This window comes from Cololabis saira, chromosome 12 (genome assembly GCF_033807715.1).
Source record: "Cololabis saira isolate AMF1-May2022 chromosome 12, fColSai1.1, whole genome shotgun sequence".
NCBI lineage: Eukaryota > Metazoa > Chordata > Actinopteri > Beloniformes > Belonidae > Cololabis > Cololabis saira.
The window spans coordinates 18,824,986-18,847,680 of NC_084598.1; the positions used below are offsets into that span (position 1 = coordinate 18,824,986).

At 39.5% G+C, this 22,695-nt stretch overlaps 1 protein-coding gene across 6 annotated transcripts in view; it reads left to right on the plus strand.

Moving 5' to 3' along the window:
- Positions 1-3,670: 3,670 nt before the first annotated feature.
- Positions 3,671-22,695, plus strand: part of LOC133457030 (serine/threonine-protein kinase WNK2) — a 47,599-nt gene continuing 28,574 nt past the window's right edge. For all 6 annotated transcript variants that reach the window (XM_061735847.1, XM_061735848.1, XM_061735850.1 and 3 more), the window contains exons 1-2: positions 3,671-4,148; positions 4,508-5,305. In XM_061735847.1, the coding sequence (XP_061591831.1) occupies positions 4,646-5,305 (660 nt within the window). In that variant the 5' untranslated portion in view covers positions 3,671-4,148; positions 4,508-4,645. The remainder of the gene's footprint in view (positions 4,149-4,507; positions 5,306-22,695) is intronic.

Sequence of the window (22,695 nt, forward strand, 5' to 3'; positions counted from 1 at the left end):
GATCCCTCTCTTATCGATTCATGAAGGTGGGAGATAAATTGTGAAAGGGAGCAATTGCTAATGTTATCCAGCGTAAGGGTATTACATTTTGCATCTGCTGGCTGATCTGTGACAGTGAGAAGGAAGCTCCTCTGGCAGCAGGGTCTCCCTTCCTTCCCTCGGTTCTGCATACACACACACACACACACACACACACACACACACACACACACACACACACACACACACACACACACACACACACACACATCCTTCTGAAATTAAATGGTGCTATTACTGTAAGACAGTGACTGTGGAGATGACATAGTGAAGTCCATTTCCTTGCCTTGTAAAACTAGATACTGCACTGTACTGTGCACTGATGTTACTTCTTAAACTTCTGGCTGAATTGCAACATAAATAAACACTCTGTAAACTTTACAGTCATCCTGTCTCTATGTGCTGCAGATGTGCCATGAAATTGGATGACATTATACTAAATTAAGACTTTGTTTGTGTGTCTGTTTCATGTGTGCATTAATTTAAGCCATTCAAGTGGAATCAAAGGAGGGCATCCAATACATATAAGGTCACTTAGGAGGCAATAACACTTTAATCCTCAGCTGGACCAGAATGTCATCTGACCCAGCATGCCTGCATTAGACATGAAGCTCTATATTTTAATGTTTCCATTGGTTTCGGTGTGGATGTGAAATCGTTCAACATTACTCCTATCCTGCAAAGCAGTTTCCCTTCAGTGCAGATGCTACAACAGGTAGTGGGTATTTTCTTTCTATTTATTTTTACATAATCAGCTGACATGACGCAACAGCAGCCCTGAAAACTACTGGATGCAATAAGTGGATTACTGTACAGTTTTTCTCAGTCGCTTTGGTGCTATTCTCAGATCACTCTTAACATTTGCACAACACTTAGTGCATTTCTCAGAACAATTATCACAAACTGCAAAACCTAGTGGATGACCTGCAAAAGCGCGTCACTTGCTCAAAATGGATTGTCTATCCCTCAAAAGCAAGTACTCATGTCAATGAAACTGTCAGTGTCGTCAAAATGAGAAGTCCTGTCACCATCGTTTATGAGCATGATAGTCAAATGGCTTTGTCATGTTTTCATTAGGACACTATATTCGCTAAGAGTTTTCTAATGTAAAAAAAAAGGTCAGGACTTGGTGACACTACCTGAAAATGCTCAAGGCAGAACTATACACTACTTGTACAGCCATTTGAAAACTACAGTAAAGTTACACATTGCTGTAGTTAGGGGAGTAACTGAGTACAAGACACTGAATATGTATGTTTCACATTTTTACTGTATGCTCTTTGCAATTCTACAGCATTGTGCAAAAGAAAAATACACTACAGTCACTAATTTACTGTAGAACAAACATAAGAAACACCTTTTTGGTAAAGCTGTGCACAAATGTGAACAATACACTATAGCAGTACATATTCTAACTGAACATAGGTACAGTAAATCATTCTGGCACATCCAGACGTTCCTGTCTGTCTGGCCACATATTTTCATCTACATCACAACGGATATCATCCCTTGCAATGCAACGAGGAAAGTATCTTCTGGAGTGGCGAATCCACCCTCTGCATGAATCTGCTGTGATGTCGTCACATGCTGCATCCATGGCTGCTAGCAGGGCCATTTGTGTATGTGGACGCCGGTCATAAACCTTCCACCTCCAAGCAGAAAAAAACTCCTCAATCGGATTAAGGAATGGGGAGTAGGGAGGGAGATACTCGACCAGCATCCTGTCATCATGTGCAGCAAACCACTGCCTGACCAGAGGTGAAAGGTGAAAACGGACATTATCCCATACAACGACATAATTGCTCTGTTGGCCTCCACCCCTCTCATTCTCGGGGATTATATCCCTGTAAAGAGAGTCTAAAAAAGTGAGCAGGTGTTGTGTATTATATGGACCAAAGGTATTACAGTAAATTAGCTTGACACAATTTGATAACTTGTTCAACAATTTTGTATGTAATGACTAAAGCAATGAAATGAGGACTATTAGTTTTTTAGGAAATGACTATTCAGCATCCATAAGTATAGTTCATTTTGACTGACATGACATAAACAAATGATAATGTTGTAAAACAGCAGAGAATTGTATGAGAGCAACTGATACATGTCCAAAAGCATTTGCAATTTGTTCAGAGGAAGGAGAAACTGCTACTATGATGTGGACAAAGGACTACATGTTGTGGAGGTTGAACTAATAGTTATGAGAACTTTCATTCTGATCTGAGAATAGCACCAAAGCGACTGAGAAAAACTGTAACACTTCCCTCAACTAAAGTACAACACTGTTCGTGAACACTCAATCCATGACTGCTCCAATTATTTCAACAATGTTTCCACCTTTGAGATTTCACTCAGATTTACCAATCTGTATAGCAATGCATCACTATATTTGCCAATTCTTTGTTTCACTGTGTAGATAGATAGATAGATAGATAGATAGATAGATAGATAGATAGATAGATAGATAGATAGATAGATAGATAGATAGATAGATAGATAGATAGATAGATAGATAGATAGATAGATAGATAGATAGATAGATAGATAGATAGATAGATAGATAGATAGATAGATAGATAGATAGATAGATAGATAGATAGATAGATAGATAGATAGATAGATAGATAGAACTTTATTCATACCCGAATTCAACTGTCCAGCAGCTCATCAAAACATAAAAAGCAACCACTCTTCCACTTAGACAATAAAAGCACATTAATATTAAAATAAACATGAAATATAAGGTTAACAAAATAGCATATAAAGTGCAAACTAAAATATCGTCCAGTTGTGGCAGAGGTGAGTGTGTGAGTGTGTGTGACTGAGTTCAACAGTCTTATTGCTGTGGGGACGAAGGATGTAGTGGTTTGATTAAAAAAAAGGATGTAAAAGAATTGCTGCATCAAGTCAAACTAGGATGCATATTAATGGCTTGACATGCACTACCTGAAAAAATAAATTAATAAACAAATAAGGATGAAGTCCAGTGTGAAACAATGAAGGAACAATGAAAATTTGCTCTTGAAAAAATAAAATAAAATATGCCCTTGGCCTCACTCCCCATCTCGCTGCAGCTATTATTAATTTTCAATGAGCTGCTGCATCTTTAGCTGCAGGGAAGTTAAACTGCAGAATATCCTGTATGACACAACTTGGGAAATTTCTTTTCTTTTTTTTTTTTAAAGGTTTGCTCTGCTTGCTGCAGCAGACTAACCTTGTGATGGGTGAGAGAGATTTTACAGATAACATCAGGCTTTTTTAGGCTTTGTCTTTACTTCCTCTGTCTCTCTAACCTGATCATTTTGTCTATTCGTGTGAAATGTTTAAATCCCTGTGTTTTAGGTTGAACTGTGCAGCAACATGATGAGGGCTGATTTATGGTACCGCGTTACACCAACGCAGACCCTACGGCGATGGCTACGCCGTACCCTACGGCGTAGGGCTCTGCGTCGATTTAACGCGGGACCATAAATCAGGCTTTAGTCGGCTCCCCGGTGTCCCTGCGTGCCTCGTGATTGGACGGAGCCCTCCGGTCGTTACCAGGGGCGTTGCTAGGGGCGTGGTCAGGGGCGTGGCCAGGGGCGTGGAGGGAGCCACGCAAACTAAATGAGAACACATTTGAGTGCCACACCGGTGTACCAAACTAACGTGTCGAGACCAGATGACGAGCGGCAACAGTGATATATATTTTACCTAATTGCCCAAGCAAGGGACTACAGGGAAAGTTTAAATCCTGCGTGTTGTCCAAACGCTATTTAAAGCCACAGCTGCCGCAGAGGAGAGCAGCCAGGGAGAGACGTGTCTGGATGAGAGGGATGCGGCGGCTGGTCAGGAGATAAATGCAACATATTCCTCTGTTTTCCCCTCCCCGGTCGTCCATATGGGCTCCTGGTTCAGCTAGACGAGCTTATTCCTGAAGCTGGATGTGTTTGCGGTGGTTGGGGCGGCTCCTCTCCGTAGAAATGGGGATAAAATACAGATAGGGCGTTTTTTAAGTCCACCTTTTTTTATATTTTGTTGTGGACAGTCGGCTAACCTTAGCATATTTTCGTCGGCGTGACTGCAGCTTGGGTGCTTTTTTTTCTTTGGGTTTCAACGCCTTTTTGGACAAGGTAAGCTGTTCCTTATTTGTGTTTTGTGTCACTGGCATTTTATTGTCTGAAGGGGAAATTAATGTTATTTATAGGCTGGGTGGTAATTCGGCGCTAGCTGTTCAAACTTATTACCTATGTGTCGCCACAATCTATTATAATCACACTATTGTTTTAAACTCGTTATCTTGGTTTTTCATCTATCCGCTTTTATTGGCAGCAGCTAACTTGAGCTCAGTCATTTCAAGTTTTTAGAGACACAGCTCCATAGTTGAGGGTGCGCATTAAAAATGTTTACATTTTTTTTTGCACTAACTGGCCAACATTTCGTTTGCAGCCTTTTGTATCTGCTGAAATCTCTTCTCTGTCATCCATCACAGAGCTGTGAAGGGCCTGTGCTGGCAAACTGCGTCACCGGGTGGGCGCTGCAGGTATTCCTTTATAAATCTGCATGAGGAAAATGAAGCCATGGCACGAATGAACTGGAAACCAAAGTGACTGAACCTTCAAACCCCACCATGGAGCCAGAGGGTAATAATGCAACCTCCCAGATCCATCTAAACTCCAATTATACGTCTGCATCTAATTCTCAGTCTGAACTGACCACAAATATGTATGCGGATGCCATGGATGATGGAAATGTGAATCTTGTGGACTCACTAGTGAGAAGCGGGAGTGACCCCAGCACCTATCCGTCCTCCAGTTATCAGAGGAGTGTGCATCAGAGATTCATCAGGAGAAGTCTATGGTTTTCAGATGCAGACGAGCAGGCCTTTGAAGCACCTGAAAGCGAAAATGGGAGGAAAATCCTAAACATAAACTTGCGGACGATAGTGGACAGGACACGAGGGACGAGCTGTGGGATACGGGAGGGCTCCAGCACTGAAAGTCAAGGTGCGCATAAAGACAACAACAGTGCAACAGAGAGTGCGAGTGCCGACGAGGACAAGGACAAAGGTGGAAGTGCATTGAAAGATACCTGCAGTGATGGCGGTAAAGTTGCCATCAAGGCAGCCAGTGAGGATAATGAAGAGGAAGCAGAGATGAAAGCAGTATCCACATCTCCAGGAGGAAGATTCCTTAAATTTGACATTGAGCTGGGAAGAGGGTCCTTCAAAACTGTCTACAAAGGCCTGGATACGGAGACCTGGGTGGAGGTGGCCTGGTGTGAATTGCAGGTAAAAGAAAATGTCCCCCCTTTTTAAAAAAAAAAAAACAAAACAAACTCTTTAAGCTGTTGGTGTCAGTTAACAGTAAACAAAGCGGATCAATCAGTGCTTTAAATTAATAAAATAAATAAACAACCCTGTCTTTAAGAGGTTCGTTTATTTTTTTATTGATCTCACAATTGGATAAAGACAAAAACAACTCGCACTTGGACTGCTCTGATATGGCGCGTCTATCTTCTTAATGTTCCTAATGTAATAAATACTCATAAATGAAGTGATTAATATCATTGGAAGAAAGACTCGCAGGATGCCTTCTGCCCGTTCTGTTTTCTTATGTCACGTTAGTGTATTAAATGAGTCTTTTAAGGAGCTGTCAATGAGGGTGAATCCCATGAAAGTGTCCTCAGAACTACAGATGGGTTTTCTCAAAATGTGGGTGGTTTAACAGGAAAAGTAACGGGCACATACAGTACACAGTTGCAGCATAGTGATCTATAGTCTTGAAAATGCACATGGAGATTCCATTTTCTTGAATTATACAGACGGAGAAAATCACAAGCTTAGGACCGTGCCATGGTATTAACTAATTATTTCCGTCCTTTGGAGACTGCAGCAGGGATTATCTCTCTCTCCCCCCTGTCTCCCAGGAGGCTTAATGGGAACTATAGTAAGTATGATTGACCCAACAAAGAAAGCAAACCTGTACTATTTTCCAGTAGTTATGTTCTACCAAACTTAATTTCAACAATTTGGCAGGTGACAGTGTAATGACACCGGGCTTTTATTGAAATTGGCAGTGCAGGATATGCATGCATGCATGCACACATGCATTCCCTACCAGCAGTGTGTCTGTAAAATTATGAGTAGTGCTATTCCCTGCATCCCTCCCTCGGTACAACAGGAGGTGCAATGGCAGGAAGCAGCTGAAGTTCGCCGTAGCCTGCTGAGAGCAGTGTGGCGGTCAATAAACTCAGTATTTTGCCTGGGGGATTCAAAACATGCTGTGTCAGTAACCACTGAGACAAAAAAATGCGAACTACTTGGGCCATCCAAAGGAACTCGACCTGCTCTATAGCTGCAGTGTTGCAAAGCAGTGATTTATTTCTAAGGGCTAAGTAAGCATACAATAGTGTTGTGGCTTCGTTTGGGTGATGCCATGTTGAGAAATTCTCAGCTTGAGAATGCAAAGCTGCAGCTTTGCTCAGCAGGTCATACAATTTGGAATGGGAAGCAGTTTACTACCTTTTTTTTTTTTTTTTTTTTTTTTTTTTCTTTCCCTGCTTCAAATTCCCACTAATGGACACTCGGCAGTGGATGTCAACCTCAGTACAAATTGTCGAGTTATAAAATCTGTCACTGATATTTTAGCACTTCCATAATTAATTTTTTCAATAATAATAATTCAATAATTTATTTCCTTGTATTAAAAACAGCTGGATCGAACTATCAGAAAAGCCACATCCCTACTTCAGAATGTTTCCCACAGTTTGGGGAATCATCTGTTTTGGTTTACTAGCACCAACTTTTTGTCTGAAATTTTTATGGACTACATTTTGAAGTGCAGCTGTTGGTGTCATTTTAGTTGCTTACCCACACTAGCAAATTTTGATTTTAAGTTATATTACTACAGTATTCATTTAATAAATGTTTTCCTGAGTCACAATCATCATGTTAACTTGTCAGCTACAGTGTAGTTGCATACATAGCACTGGTAATCCAGTGAATTACACTTAATTTTATGAAACAGTTACAACATAAGTTGGTTTATTTGTCCTCTTTTTTTCAGAATGGCACCTTTTTGTTGTACAGTTAACTGTGCAATTACAGTAAAAGCTTTGACCTTTTCCTCTTATTTTTCAGATAGTCCCTCAAATGACTCAGTCACAGAATTTTTAGTTCCTGGTAGCTATCTCGGGTCACCAACCTAAGCGAGAAGGGTCATGAGGAGGCTTGACTGACACAGAAAGACCCCACTGGTCTTGTCTGAATAGGGTATATATTATTAAGTAGTTGAGAATGCATTTCATGTTCTTTGTGGGATTGTTTACACTTTTGTCTACTCTTATATTTAACTAGTAGTAATACACTTGGGCAACAGAATTATAATAAAGTGTATGCGTGCTATTTGGCTCAACAGCGCCCCCTAAAAAACTTTGTGACTCAAGCCCCACAATACGGTTTGACGTACATGCACGAAAATCGGTACACACCTGTATCATGTTGCAACTTAAAGAAAAGTCTCTTGGCGCCATGGCCGAAACCGAACAGGAAGGGCCAATCCCAATGTTAACCCTACTCACTACCACTAGCCCTCCCTCACTACCACTTCACCCTCAAAATGAAGCCACAAGGGGTAGGGCTTTGTACTCTTCCCTAGGGATTGGGACACCACTTGCTACGTCACTGCGTGGTTTACGTTCGGGTACGTAAGCGGTCCTGGGCATTTCACGGATTTTTGTGAGATCAGGTTGAAAACGTTGTAGCTTCACATTATGGTGGACATTTCTCTTTTTTTTTTTTTTGTGAATAAAATCAATATTTTGAGTTAGTTTCTGCATAAAAATGCGTTTTGATTACATTTCTAGCGAGAAATATATATTCTACTTTCATAATATTCACTCAGTGAATGTACATAATCACTTGCTTGCTCGTTGTTGCGAAGTTTTTTCAGATCTCGCCACAATAAAGGCTGATTTATGGTTCCGCGTCAAACCGACGCAGAGCCGTACGGTGCGCGTCGCCGCGTACCCTACGTCGTAGGCTCGGCGTTGGTATAACGCGTGTGTACACGAAAATCGGTACACAACTGTATCATGTCGCAACTTAAAGAAAAGTCTCTTGGCGCAATGGCCGAAACCGACCAGGAAGTCGGCCATTTTGAACATTTTGATTTAATCGTGTAATTTTGGCGCAATTAATGCCATTCCTTCGGCAGTTAATACGGTCGAACCGTAACGTGCATCCCGGTGTGTTATACATCAAAATGTGCGTCTCCATCCTGCGACGACGCACATTACTTTTCTCTTTCAAAAGCGTTACCTTGACGACGATAGACGCCAAAAAGCGCGCCACCCCTTCATCTGATTGGTCCGTTTTTGATAGTTCCTACTTTCTGCCATAACTTTTGAATGATTTGATATAAAGACTCGTGGGTGGTGTCATCGGACTTGGTTTTGAGTCCTTGAACATAATTGGTGCAAAGTAGCCCCGCCCCTTCTTCTGATTGGTCCGTTTTTGATAGTTCCTACTTTCTGCCGTAACTTTTGAATGGTTTGACATAGAGAGTCGTGGCTGGTGTCATCTGACTCAGATTTGAGTACTTGACCTTCATTGGCATGAATTAGTCCCGCCACTTCTTCTGATTGGTCGATATGGGATAGTTCCTACTTTCTGCCATAACTTTTGAATGGTTTGATACAGAGAGTCGTGGCTGGTGTCATCCGCTAAATGTCCAGGCCTGAAGTCATACAAGCGCTTCCACTGCAGCACGCCTGAACGTGCACAAGGGTGCGAGGGCCCGTTCATTGCTGCTTGCAGCTTTATTATACATTTAAAATTGTGTTTATATAGCATCTATTACAATATAAGTTGTCTCTAGGCACTTTCTAGTTGTCCAGAGACCCAAAACATGACCCCCAAGCAATTATTACATAAACATAAACAATGGCAGGTATTCTTCCCCTAGTGGAAGAATAACCTTAATCCAAACATTGGCAGGAAAAACTCCTGTTTAGGAGGGAAGAAACCTTTAGCAGGACCCGGATTATAAGGGGGGACCCTCCTGCCGAAGGCCAGCTGGGCAGAGCAGGAAAAGGGATAGCAGAAAGAGAAGTGCAGATGTAAGGAGATATGATTGCACATATTAATTTGAGATGGAATAGCATAAGTATAGGAAATTGAGTTTGTCTTCCTATTGGTGGGAATGCTCTCTTGGTGGTATGTTTTGCCCCAACTCAAACCCATGTTTTGTATGTTTTGCCTGGTCATTTGTGCCAAGAACAGCCCTTGCTGCCCACACTCATACCAGATCTTCATCACATTCAACAACATTGCACAGGTATCAACACGCCTCAAGTCTGCTCTCAAGAAAGATATAATTCCTGCTATGCATGTTTATCCTTAAAGTTGGCATACAGATGATACCAGCTTTGTCTTGCTGTGCTAGAAAACAAAGGGCATGTGATCTTTTCTGCAGAAGACGGAGACATGGGATTGGGCCTTGTGATTTCCCACTTTGTTCCTTCCTTCTTATGGTCGGTGGTGCTGTTTTTCCGGCAAATTTGTCTTTCTTGTCTTTGTCTTTCTCTCTGTCGTTCTTTCCTTCTGTCCTTCTTGCTCTCTCTCTTTCTTTCTCTCTGCCAGGTTTCTGGAATAACACAGATGGCTGTAGCTCAGGCTGTGATGTTAATCTGAAAATAGGAAGCCAGTGTTGGTATGAAGAAATGCTTCTGGTGTATTTATTTACCTTTTTTTTTCCCCTTTTTCTTTGTTGTCTGGAAACTGTATCTTTAAAGTTGAAACTTTTTTTCCTGGCATTTGTGACTCTTGTTGTTTTTTGTTCTTCAATCTTTGTTCAGTGTTGGATACACTCTGGTAGGCAGTTTATTTCTGAGAGTTTGCAGACGTTCTTTGGTATTTGACAGTGAGCTTGTTTTTCTGCTGATTAAATCTGGTTCTTCACTTATGCATGCAAAGCTGGTAATGATGCCATGCCAGTGATATCAAACTGCTTGTCTCTACCAGAAATGTTAGTCTTCTGAACTGTACAAACCCAGCAAATGACCTAAAGCCCCTAGATAGTATCTTTATAAACGATAGATTGGATTGATCCGTGTTAGGCGATTTCATTGCTTCGGGATGTAGATCATCGTTTTCTCTTTTGATTAACATTTGTGGAGCTCACAGCTGCAACCCATCCTTACTGTTCGCACGGGAGAAGGAAAACAAAAGTGGAGATATCTAAATGGCTCACTGTTTATGGCCAATCTTGATTATAGTGGCCCAGGGCAGCAAGGACAGCCATAGCAAAGATTTGGTTGATTAGACTGGTATATTGGGAAGCTTCTGCTTGCACAAACCTCCAAGTATGTAAGTGGGTGGGGGGCTTTGGAGCTTGGAATTCAAAATTAAGCTTAGCTATTCTCACAGTTACTATTGTGATTCATTCATTTGTGTGTGTACATGTATGAAAAACATGACAATTGGGTAAATTTGAGCATCTCTGACCTTTAAAATTGTTTTTTTATTAGATTGCCCATCATAATAAATATATATTATGTCATTCCCTATTAGTAGCTTCAGTGAAGCAATATGATAAGAATTCTCACTTCTTCTAACCCACCCACCCCCTCCTCATTGCACTCCTCAAGTGTTAAGATTCCTACAGATTGAGATGACCCGCAAGCATCTAAATACCTAAATGAACAAAATGACAGCTGTTTTTTTTTTTTTTTTTAGTGTTTTATTCTTTTTTGGCATTCTTTAGCTTGAAAAACGTCATTCTTGAAGTGAAAAGATCACTCCATCTCATGATTCCTTGTACAAATATTTCCCTACAATTGTACTGTGATTTGTAAAAATTTGCATGATGACGGGAGAATGAGATGGACTTTGACAGCAACTCCTGTCCTTCCCTTTTTTTTTCTTCCCCAAAATTGCAGAGCTTGATAATTCGTTTGAAATAGGTTATATTATTAGAGAAACAAAATGAGATTGCATTCAACAGAATGTCCAAAATGTTTTTTTGTGGAATAATTATTTATTTTTGAACATCTGTAGTTTCAAAACTGTGGACCCACTTCATAGTCATTGAGTATTGTCAGCTTCTTATTGCCGGATGGTCTTTATATTTCTAAATCTTTGTAAATTTGTTCTTGCCATCTTTCCTTGACCTGATTTTGCTTTCAAACATCAGGGAAAAGGGCGTGCTCACAGTGACTGCAGCTAACACTGCCTTATCACTGGCTACATCTTTAGGCATGTCTGAGTTCCAGTGTCACTCAGCCAGCTGAAGAGCCTGAAAGCAAACTTGTTAGAGCCAAGACAGTGCGGCCTGTTGTGTAGTTTTGACATACATAATCAAAAGTACTTAAAAAATGAAGATCTACTTTTACGTGTTTGTTATGCAGTTAGAAAAACATTTCAGTGTCATCAGTGCCGGTATACATTGACAAAATGTACCACTTATAGAGCTCCAGACAGTGACGTTGAAATTACCAGCGTGCAACACTAGAATGTAAACAACGCCATTTTGGCAGTAAAGCTGAAGCGGGTGAGAAGGATGTTTTTGCTTCGGTAAACGGTAGTAACAATGTCCGATAGCTGTTGTGCACTGGGATTCCATAATATTAGAAAAAGGGGAACAGAGAGCTTTTTATCGGATTCTTAAAGATCACGAGAAGTGAGATTAATAGATTTATGCGTGACCAAGACAGCTGACACATGGGAGAAACTCTGCCCGAATCCAGCTGTGTAGTTGTAGTGAGCTTAAAACACACAACCATCCTCACTATCCATGCCTTAAACTGAGGGCCATTTAGTCTTTGAGAATGACTTGCCTGGGAAAAAAACTTGCATGATAACTATTTATCATATATGTATGAAATGAATGTATGAGGTGGTGCCTTAAAATATTAATTCCCATAGAAAGCAGTCTAATTTATCCGCTGAAAATCCACAGTAACATTTGATTCTAATGAACATGCCGATTTCATTACCCTACACTGACTGTGTTGGTGTTATGCCTTTTTTATTTTGTGCCTCCTGTTATATTAATGAAGTGCCACTTACATTTCCAGTAATGATAAAAGAAACCTTTGCTGAAAGAGTCCGAATCTGTTGTTCAAATCCAGGAGATAACATCCATTTATACCCCTCCAGGCTTTTCTAATTTTTTAGCGAATTACTGGAGTAGGACGAAGGAAAGTTGATCAGGTAGTTGTAGGTGTCAGGATTTTGGAGGTTTGGCGACTCTGTTGCAGTTTCTATGGTTTTAAAAAGTACTCCCAGAGCATTGCAAGGGTCAGTAATATTGAGTCTTTCAAATTTTACAACATAGTTTTCTTTCTTTGGGGTTTAAATGCGCAGTAAACTCTGATGCTCTGAAGTTTTGACTTGCACGAGCAGTTCTTTCCTGCCAAAATGGCATTGTAAACAAAACAGGTCACGCTATACCCCATTTGAATAGCTTTGGTGCAAGCTTTGTAGTCTAATGTTTGTCTAATGATAAAATAAAAATGTCAGTAAACGCTTCAGCAGAGAATACTGAAGATTTTCAGGTCTGTGAGCATATAACAAGTCATCAATAAATATTTAAAGTAGAATATATTCAGTGTGATTAGAGAATACCCAAGATAACTATTACATAATCTGCAATTTGAAGTAGATGATCAATCACAATGTAGGGGACAACCTTAATCCGACTTAATCCAACGCTTAGATCATCATCGTAAACATTCATGGCTATGATGCTAACAAAGACTAAGAGGCTAAAAAAGCTACTAGAATACACAGCCAGCAGCCTCTTGTCATGTCTCATTGTTTAATATAACTGGGTGTAGTTGGCTTTAGTTCTTAGAAAGATCAGGCAAAATTTAAAGTTTTACCTCAGACTTTTTTTTTTTAATGTCTTTTTCAGCAAAGAAAATGTAAATAAGTGCATCTCTATCCGTTACTCATTAAGATCAGAGAGAACATTTCAGCAATGGAGGTGATTTGGTTATGGCTTCTCTTGTTAATAATTGCTTACAGGGTGCTACGAAAAAATTTTGAACAGTATCCATTCTAAGGACGGCTTTGGGGAAATGATTTAATCCCCATAAAATGTGCACTTTAATATCAGCTCTGCTGTTCTGTTGAATGACAACAAGTAAATAATCAAGGAAAAGTGAAACAATGACATGTGTTGACACAGGACCATGTGATGCTGGAAAGATCAAAACTGTCAACACACATTAAAAAAAAAAACCCCATCCTTTTAAATAAAAAACCCCATAAAAAACACTTTTTAAATTATGTTTTATTATACATCGGAGAGACCAGGAAAGGATTAGCCATCAGAAGTATTGGCCATCAGATGGAAACGAATTTGTGGCGTGAAGAGAACTCATCTGGTGTCCTGGTGAGTTTTCAATGCTAGCTAACAATTGATAACATTTTTTCATTTTTGGTACTGTAAAAGTTGAAGTCTGCTGTGGATGATTGGGTGGAAGATGCATTTTGCAGTGTGCAGCAGATCCAGTGTCCAATGAAAAAGGTTAAATTCCACATTCAGTGACGATGTAAGGGTTGCATCTTGTTGAAGAACCTGAGGTGCCTCATTCCTGGTGAGATTTCCTGCAGGTGAAACATCTTCCTTTTTTTTTTTTTTTTCTTTTGTTTCACCTGTGGTGTTTAGTCGAGATTTGGATGTTGTAGTGAATATAGGCTGTTTCCCTGCCTGCTCTCACACACTGCAGTGTTTAATAAAATAGACACCAGGGACGTTGGGCAAGTCACCCAATTCAACTTGGAACATTTCTATTAATTATACTAATTGTCTTTTGCTGTATCTCAGGTCTTCTGCTCATTAGTGATCAGTAAAAAAAAAAACACTTTCTGGCTTGTTCCAGTCCATTGCTGGTCTTATGAGGCTTTAAGCATTTGCATGCTGAATGAATATTTCTAAATGTTGAGAGAAGGTCTCCAAAATTACCATCTTGGGTATCATAGCACCACAGCTATTCGTAGCCAATTGTATTAGCTGTCCTGTTGTTTTTACACTAGGTCTGAGTGACTATGTTTCCACTAAACCTAGATTTTCACTGTCACCACCACCTGTCGTGCTTCACGTTCCACTGAACACACAGATTAATGCTTTCTCTTGTCCACTTGTCCAAAAAAAGACGACTAAACACTGCTAGACTGTAGTTAAAGCCAGTGAGCACATAAAGTGGGATGTTTTAATGCCATTTTTTTCCCTGTTTTGTTTTTTTTTTTTTTTTTATTGACCAAATTATTAATCATACTATAAAGAAATTACCTGTCATGTAAGTGTAGTGCACCCCATTATCTTACATTAGATTAGATCAGCTGTAAAAAGATTAAATTCTTTATACCTTTTTTGTGGGGGGAACAAAAACACTTTTGAAATGTGTTTTCGTAAAGTTTTTTTTTTTTTTTATAAGGAAAAAACAAAGACTGATTCATTTTCAAAAGCCCATCATAAGTGGTTCTAAATAAAGATATGATTGTATAAAATCTGACAACTAAGTGCCCTTGTTTATTTTTTATTTATTTAGACCTTTTTTAATATCAGTTTTTCCCTGTGAGATAATATAAAGATGCTATGGAAGGTCTACTATAATTTTCAATGATTAAATCTTAGCCATTGAAATTAGCATGGCCTAGATACACTCATATACAGTACATGACTGATATTGTGTTGCATGAGTGATCATTTACTCTTCGGTCTGCCTGTTGATGCAGCAGTGATATATTCTGTTGTTTTTCCATCTCTGAATGTGTTTCATGATTGTTTTTCCTAATTCATTCTTTTCATGCCCATTTTAGCAGTTATTAGTTCTTTTGGTTCACTACCATATGAACTCCTGTCTTGTCTTGAATGGTAGAGTTGTGTTTTTGGCTTTTTCTTGTCAAAATAGTGACTGCATTCAACACAAATATATAGAATAATGAATGTTGAGTAATGAACAACCAGTGAGCAATGTCAATAATGAATGAAAAAAGTAAATGTTTTAGAAACGGATGTTAACATGCTAAACCACAGAGGGAAAAGTACAATGGGATGTTTAGTGCTCACAAAATGCCCACAACATGTGAATCAAGGAGAGAACCAAGAACAGCATAGTTTATCTCTACATCCACCAGAAACCAAACATCAAGCTCCAAAAGTCCAGGAGCCAGTAAAAAAACTTCATGGTAACTATACTTACTATCAGGTAAAACTGCCAAGAGGGGGACCCAGAACCAATAAATACCAAAAGAAAGAAAATAAAGAAGTTGAACACATCACAGTGCTGTTTCTATTCCAGAACTGGAGTCAGAAGATTATAAAAGTAGCGCCCACTATCTTATAAAAACTAGGAATCGCACAGCGACACAATGAGCACCACACACAAAATAATCAGAACTCCTTCAGTAACACCTCAGTAATCTTTAAGTAACACTCTTTTAATGGCACAGGATCCCAGGAGGCAGAGTCAACATAAGTGCAGTATGCATCTGTAATTATAGGACAACTAACAAATGCCACTTTGAGTTGTCAACATGCTATTTTATAGGATGACATTGTAGTTGTGGTTTCAGTTGACTGGGGGGGGGTCTAAATGGTCCAGTGGTGATAACTCCAAGCCACGAGTGGGATCAGAAGTCCAACCACTTGATTTTCTTAATGTTTTTTTTAATATTTACTCAGGAGGTCAGTTAGGATGTCTTGGAAACGCCTAGAGACAATTTGTATTGTAATAGAACAGAGGCTATATTGATAAACTCAAATTGTATTGAATTGAACTGGATTTGAAAAAAGAATAGCCAAGGGTTATCCTATATGCCACATTATTAAAAATAAGAAAAAGAAAAGTAAATCACACTTCAGCTCAAAATGGAAAAATAATCAGAAACAGTCGGTTTGTGACACCACAAGCAGCAGTCCTGGTGAGGTCACAGATGCTACGTCCCAGGAATTGTCCTTAATATCCACATGACGTCAAATAAACATTTGCCCCTCAAATTGAAGGGAAAATGTTTGAAACCAAATCACTACTGAATACTCAGAAATGGCATATTCAGAATTTAAGATTAATGTTGTACCAATGCACATCCGTAAATTACTTTTGTCGTGCAGACAGAGGTTCCGAATGTCCATCGTTAAGACCAACAACACTCCCTGAACCTTAGGTCCCCCAAGGAGTACAAGAGGGAGGTGAGCGGAAAGGTTTAACTACCAAATAACAACTTTAATTGACACGCAAAATATGAATTTAAGATAATAGATTCTGGTATTAGTTGTTTCCAAGGAATTCATTAGTCTTAGCTGAAAATACTCAAATTGCAACTCAGGAGGGTCACTGAAGAATATTAAAGAAGCCTTTTTGTTTCCCTGCCCTGCAAACTTATATTTTGGGTTCCTAAGACTCTCAGACATCTAACCTGTGTTCCTTCGTAAAATGTTACATGCTGGAACCCTGAATCCCCGTGTACCATTTTGCTCAGTGGGGATATGCAGTGGCTCTCTGGTAGAACTGTTACACTGAAACAAATATCATGGCATTTGGCACAACTGCTGATCAGAGCCTCCTGCAGTCATGATCGATGGGACACAACTCATTTGCTGGCAGTCCGCTGGCTCATGACTTGTTCTGCACCATCTTTTGTTACAGGAGCAGAAACACAGCAATAGTTGTTTCATCTGCTAAGGATGGAGTGAAATATTGTACTTCCTTTAACCTGTCAAGCTGGGTTTATTCATCATAGTTTCAAAAATCTTCTTTGTTAGAAGTTTGAAAATAAGTTATCCCTGTATATATGCTGTTCTGTAGCAATTTGACCTCCCATGAAGGAAACATGTCCTGCATGGATCAGTAAAGCATCATGTTGTCATTGAGAGCTAGCAGGCAGCGCTTTTTATTATACTTTGAAGGTGTCCTCTGTCGTCTCTGTGCATTAGGTTGTCTACTACCTGTTTAGCTTTGCCATAAAGAAAAACCTTAAGAAATCTTAGGAGAAAATGAACTCTGGGTTGAAAATGCAGCAGTCCAGAGCTGCCCAGACCTCCCGTTTCCTCTATGTGACACTGTTGCACACCAGCTGGATGCTTTCTGTATTACAACACAACTCTGCCTGGACTAGCTAAACATTTCTTTAGTCTGCTTTTCTTCCTCTTTCCTGATATGACAGCTGCAGTACATAGTGTGATATCATATAGTGACTTAAGTCTAGATTCCACCCCATATGAGCAATTTCCCTTTTGGGGATCAATAAAGTATGCTGATATGCCAAAATTATATTTTGTCAGGTAAAACTTTAACTTAATCCGCATTAAGCGTCACATAGACTTGTAAAACTAGAGGTCCATATAAGCAGAAGATTGGCGATGAGATGACATGCAAGGCTGCATCCTGCAGTAAGAAACATTATTTTGCATTAAGCACAAAACCTTTAGGATCTGGTTACTTTTATCGCAAGATTACTGTTACCATAGCAACTTAAAACAAACAGGCCGATACGGCATTTTCTGGTTTTTGTCACTTGTCAAAATGTGACGTGTATTCACTGAAATTTAACTGTAGTACGTCAGTGATCAGACCCTTTTAACCTACTATTCAAAGTTTAATTAGATGTTATTAAAACGCAGGGCCTCTACTTTACTTCCAGGGATCAATGCCTGTCAATTATAGTAAAAAAAAAAAAAAGACTTTCAGTGTGAATGCGCTGCATAAAACACAGATGTCAGGGGTAGCTTTAGTATTACTGCTGGTCCAGATGTAATCTTAATTCAGTTTGTACACATCTGATAAGGTTTAATGAGAATATTGTTTCTCATCTCTGCCAAAAAGGAAAAGCATCTAACATTTCCTTTCTAGCACCTTTTTTTTTTTTTTTTTTTATACCCAACGTTGAACGATGTTATTATCTTTATAATAATACAGAGTCTGAAAGACACCAAGACACAAACAGAAAAAAACACTGTCACTGTCAAGACACTGTCAAGCACCTTTTAAAGTATGATTCATCACATCGGCCATTTGAGGAAGAGGGTCTTAATAATACTAATAGATATAGGTGTCTTTTTTTTTTATTGACTGAGTCTGCACATCAGTGATGATAAATTATAGACTTTGGATCACACTGGAAGTGATTCAATGAAAGTCGAATAAAAATAAAAAAAGCCCTAAACCTTCTCGCAGAGATCATCAGTCAGTATTTTTATATGCACAGTTTAGGCGGTTTAATTGGACTCCTTTCTTTTCTCCAGTATACAAGTGAATGAAGGACATCAATTTACCAACCAAAGGAAGTTAGACTCTGTCATATATGCGATGAGTGCTGCTTTGAGCTTGGTAACACTGGGCTTTTCAGTTGACGTATTACTCCAAAACCACGGATACATTTTTTTTTGTTTTAGCTTACAGTGGGACATTTGAATAGTGGGAAACAGACATACTTTGAGCTTTGTACATTTTAGTTTCTTAGTTTTTGTGATATATATATATATATATATATATATATATATATATATATATATTTTTTTTATCGGTAATCAGATCTGCCGTATTTTTCCTTCTCCTTCCCCAAAGGTGTAAATAGTGTTAGGCTTATTCCTGGTCCTGCAAATATCAGCAGACATTTGTTTTTTCCTTTTCATATTCAAGATGAGGTGGGGTTTTTTTTTCCCATACCATGCAATAAAGTGGTCCATCAATTTTCTTTTCTGTACCACTAACTGTGTTGTACAAGAGGTCTGTCATTTGCAGAGTTAAGAGAAACGGTCAGTACGGTTACATGTCCATATAAATCGAGCTATTGGCAATAATCAAGCTAAGGATTTATTTGACTAGAGTTTCCCAAAAATCAGAGTATACATGAAGAGAATCGAATTATTGAGTGAGATGCATTCGACTCTGCAATGCTAGATGGCACTACATGCCCTTTCGTGTTGGTGTTCTTCCGGTTAGTAAATAAATACGGCAGATACGAAGCAAATGTAGGAGGAGGACAACATGCAAAGATATGGATGCCAACGATGCAGCAGCTCTGTAACTTCCGTACTTACTAAGCCTGGTTGTGTTGCACGTAAGATGCACGCAAAGTCTTCCTCTTCTTCTCCTGCTACTGTGGTGTTGTGATGCTGTGACTGTTATTCCCACTTCACCACTTTCGGAAGGGGGGAGTCCCAGGCCAGTCAACAGCTCGGCCTAACCGTGGTTTGTGTATACATGCCAGAATAGCTCGAATTAGAACCGCATTTTCTGTCTCTAAGGCCGCGTTCAGACTGCAGGCAAATCTGATTCATATCTGATTCCTTCTCATATCCGATTTTCAGGGCTGACTGTTCACACTGTTTTTAGCAAGTGTCCAAATCGCACCTGGCTCTGTTCAGACTGGGCCACATCATTGACTGATCTGACGGGTTGCCGTAGCAACGACGTCGGAGCGGAGGCGTCACCCAGCGCGTGTATTGTGTGACGTCATGTAATTGCAACGACAAAAACAATAACAAGATGGAGCCGCTGTTTGCGGCTGTTTTCAGCATCTTCCGACTGCTCCATACCTGTAACGTATTTCCACAACTCGAAATGGGCGGGTGGTTTGGCGTATGGGTCTGGTCTGGCGTTGCGTAGAGTGACGTCACGGACAGTCAAAACCGATCTGAGTGTTTGGAGCTGTTCAGACTGAGACGCATCTGCCCAAATGCAATATGAATGCGATATGAAACTACCTCCCGGAGGTGGTTTCAATCTGGTTTGCAAAAATCGGATCTCATGTGGTTTGGGACTGTTCAGACTTCAAAAGAGTCATCCAGTTTCAATCTGGATGGGCTAAAAATCGGATATTGGCTGGCAGTCTGAACGCGACCTAATAGTTTGATGTCAAGAACTTCCAGTTCGACCACAACTCGACTAAGGTGTAATAGTGGCTTTTTTAAATTTAGCTCTAAATTTTGGGATTTTCATTTACAAAGAGAGTAGAGTAAGCTGTTGCAGTTTAAAGAAATATGTTTAATGGTCAGTGGTTTTTACAGTTGTTCATTAACTTTAAACAAAAATGACAATATGGTGGTGATGGTTGATAATGAGAGTGAGAGAAGGTGAGTCGGCAAGAACTTAAGAAGACTTTTAACATAACAAGAAAATTGTCAACTTTGTTAAATAGAATATAGAAGAATTGCTTTTTGCTGATCTCCAACTATTTTTCTTATGTTTTAGCTTGTTTGGGCAGTTTTTTGAAGTTCCTATGTATGTCATGGTGCAACACAGGGTTGAAAAGAACACTGGCACATACCAACACATGCGTACCTGCATACACATTTCAAGGATGATTGTTTGCATCTTATTGTGGATTGCAGATGTAATGCTGTGAGTCATATGTAGCACATTCCCTTACAGCAAACGCAGAATCATTTGATATGTCTTTAAAGATACGTTTGTTTTTTTTTTCTTTGCTGTGCTTGTGTGAAAGGAGCAATGTAGTCATAGACCGGATGTGTGTGTGTGTATTTCAGCCAATGATGAACACCACCCATGAGCAAACGGTACATGTGGCTTCTGAATAATAGAGAAGCCCCCGTGTCTGCTAAAGGGGAAATGGAGGAGTGGGAGCAAAAGGGGGGATGTGAGGAGACTGTGACTGGGGTTTGAAGAACACTTTCAATTGGGTGTTATTAAAAGTAGCATGATTGCTGAAAGATGAGAGCACAGTTGAGGGGGAGGCAAGGGACCAACAAAGCGAAAGGTGTTTTGCCTGAAGGGAGGGCTGCTGCAGTGCTCATAGGCTAAAAATGCTTCAAGCTGTCCTTTTTCTTTCTTCACTGTTGCCCCTTTAAAACATTAAACTCAGATAAAGATCAGAACACGTTCTGCTTCTTCTGTACAAGGACAGAGCACTTTGGGATAACCCAGCCAAACTTAGGACCCAGCCTGTCGTTGCTCAGCTTGCCCCTGTTGAAAGAGTTCTCTGCAGAGCTGAATTATTCATGGTTCTTCAGAAGAGTGCAGTGAAAATCCCCACCCCCCATACACTTGCACACAAAACCTGATATGCCACATTCTCACACACTTTATCATTTCATTCCAATCCTTGACACATTGTCTGACATCCCTCATTGTTAAATTTCTTTACTGAGACTTAATTTATTTGGGATTTTTCATCTGGGAAGGAGTTGACTGTTTTTAAAATCATCAGATTAGATCCTGCTAGGTTGTGCTCATTGCATTTCACTCCCAGTGTCATCACTAACTGTGAGACATGGCGTCTTGTTTCTTGGAAAACCTCAGTTTTGAGTTCCTGTTATGCAAGTTGTTAATGTGGTGTGGTATTTTTTTTTTCCCAAAGTAAATGCAGAAAAAGCCTCTTTGCGCAACATAAAACATTGTGCTACCACGAGAGGGGGTCAGTCTTGCAGAGAATTGCATTAAAAGAGAGGGAGGGAAGAGAGATGTTTGGTGATGAAGGGAGTGGTTGATGTGAGAGGTGCAGTGAAAGGGATGGGTTGCAGATGTAGGGGGAGGGGAGAGAGGAGCAAAAAGTAGTGGTTGAGAAATAACGCTTGTAAAGAAGATAAAGAAGCACTGGAGAGATCAGTGACATAGTCTTAATGATGCATGTGCTGGATGTGATCATTATAATGTCTTCATTGTTTTGTTTTTTCCCCTTCGATACGGTGTGCTACAAAAATACCTGTATACTTTAAAGGCACATTCTGATGTTAAAACAACACTATTTCTGTTATTACATGGTAACAAGTGTAAACTTTCATAAGAAACCAAAATTATGCGATTTCAAAATAGTTTTGAGTCGGAACAAAATATGTGTGCAGCAAAATGGCAGTTAATGTTAGAGCTACGGCAAAAGAAACTGCCATTCTAAGCCTCTGATAAGACTCAAAAAATTCCAGTTAAGTGATGGTGTCGATAGGGTTTCTACTGACAAAGCCAGGTAATCTTAGCATATCTGTACCAACTGTAGAAGGTACTATGGCCTTTGCTGGGGTTGGTCTTTTTATAAGAGGCAGAGCTTTCAGTTTTTAGCACGTATGCACATATGCAAGTCAACCAGAAGTCTAGTAATTCCTATACCAATATTCAAAATATCAGGCACATTTGCCTTTTTAAATATAGAGGTTTTTTTGGGGGGGGGCTTTTGCAGTGGATTTAAGAGAGTAATGCAACCATGCTACAAAGTTGGATAAATTAATTAACAATTAATTTGGCAAACTACTCGAGTGACTTAAGCCATTTTCAAAACTCTGTACGCATACTGATTTGCCAAATGTAGAACCAAGTATACAAACGCTTGTACAATCTGCAGTAGTTGAGAATTTCTATGGAAAAAATTCTTGTGTGTAACTGACTAGTCTACCTCACATACAACTCTGTTATGCAGTGCACCATTATGACAGAAGCCAGTTAATGGTCATGGAACGTATCATATTAAAACAACCTCTTGCCAATTGAATATAAGCTTTCTTCTAATACCAGTTGACCAGACTGATCTAAAGGTTCCAGAATGAATGAATTGATTAATTAGTTGGTAGATTGTAAGAATCTCTGTTTTTAAATTCAATTTGGTTTTTGAAAATAATGTGGTATAACACATGGTACTTGAGGTGTTTTTTACAGATGTGTATAAAAACTAACAAAATCCTCATTCTCATTCACTTTTGCCATTTGTAAAAGTATATT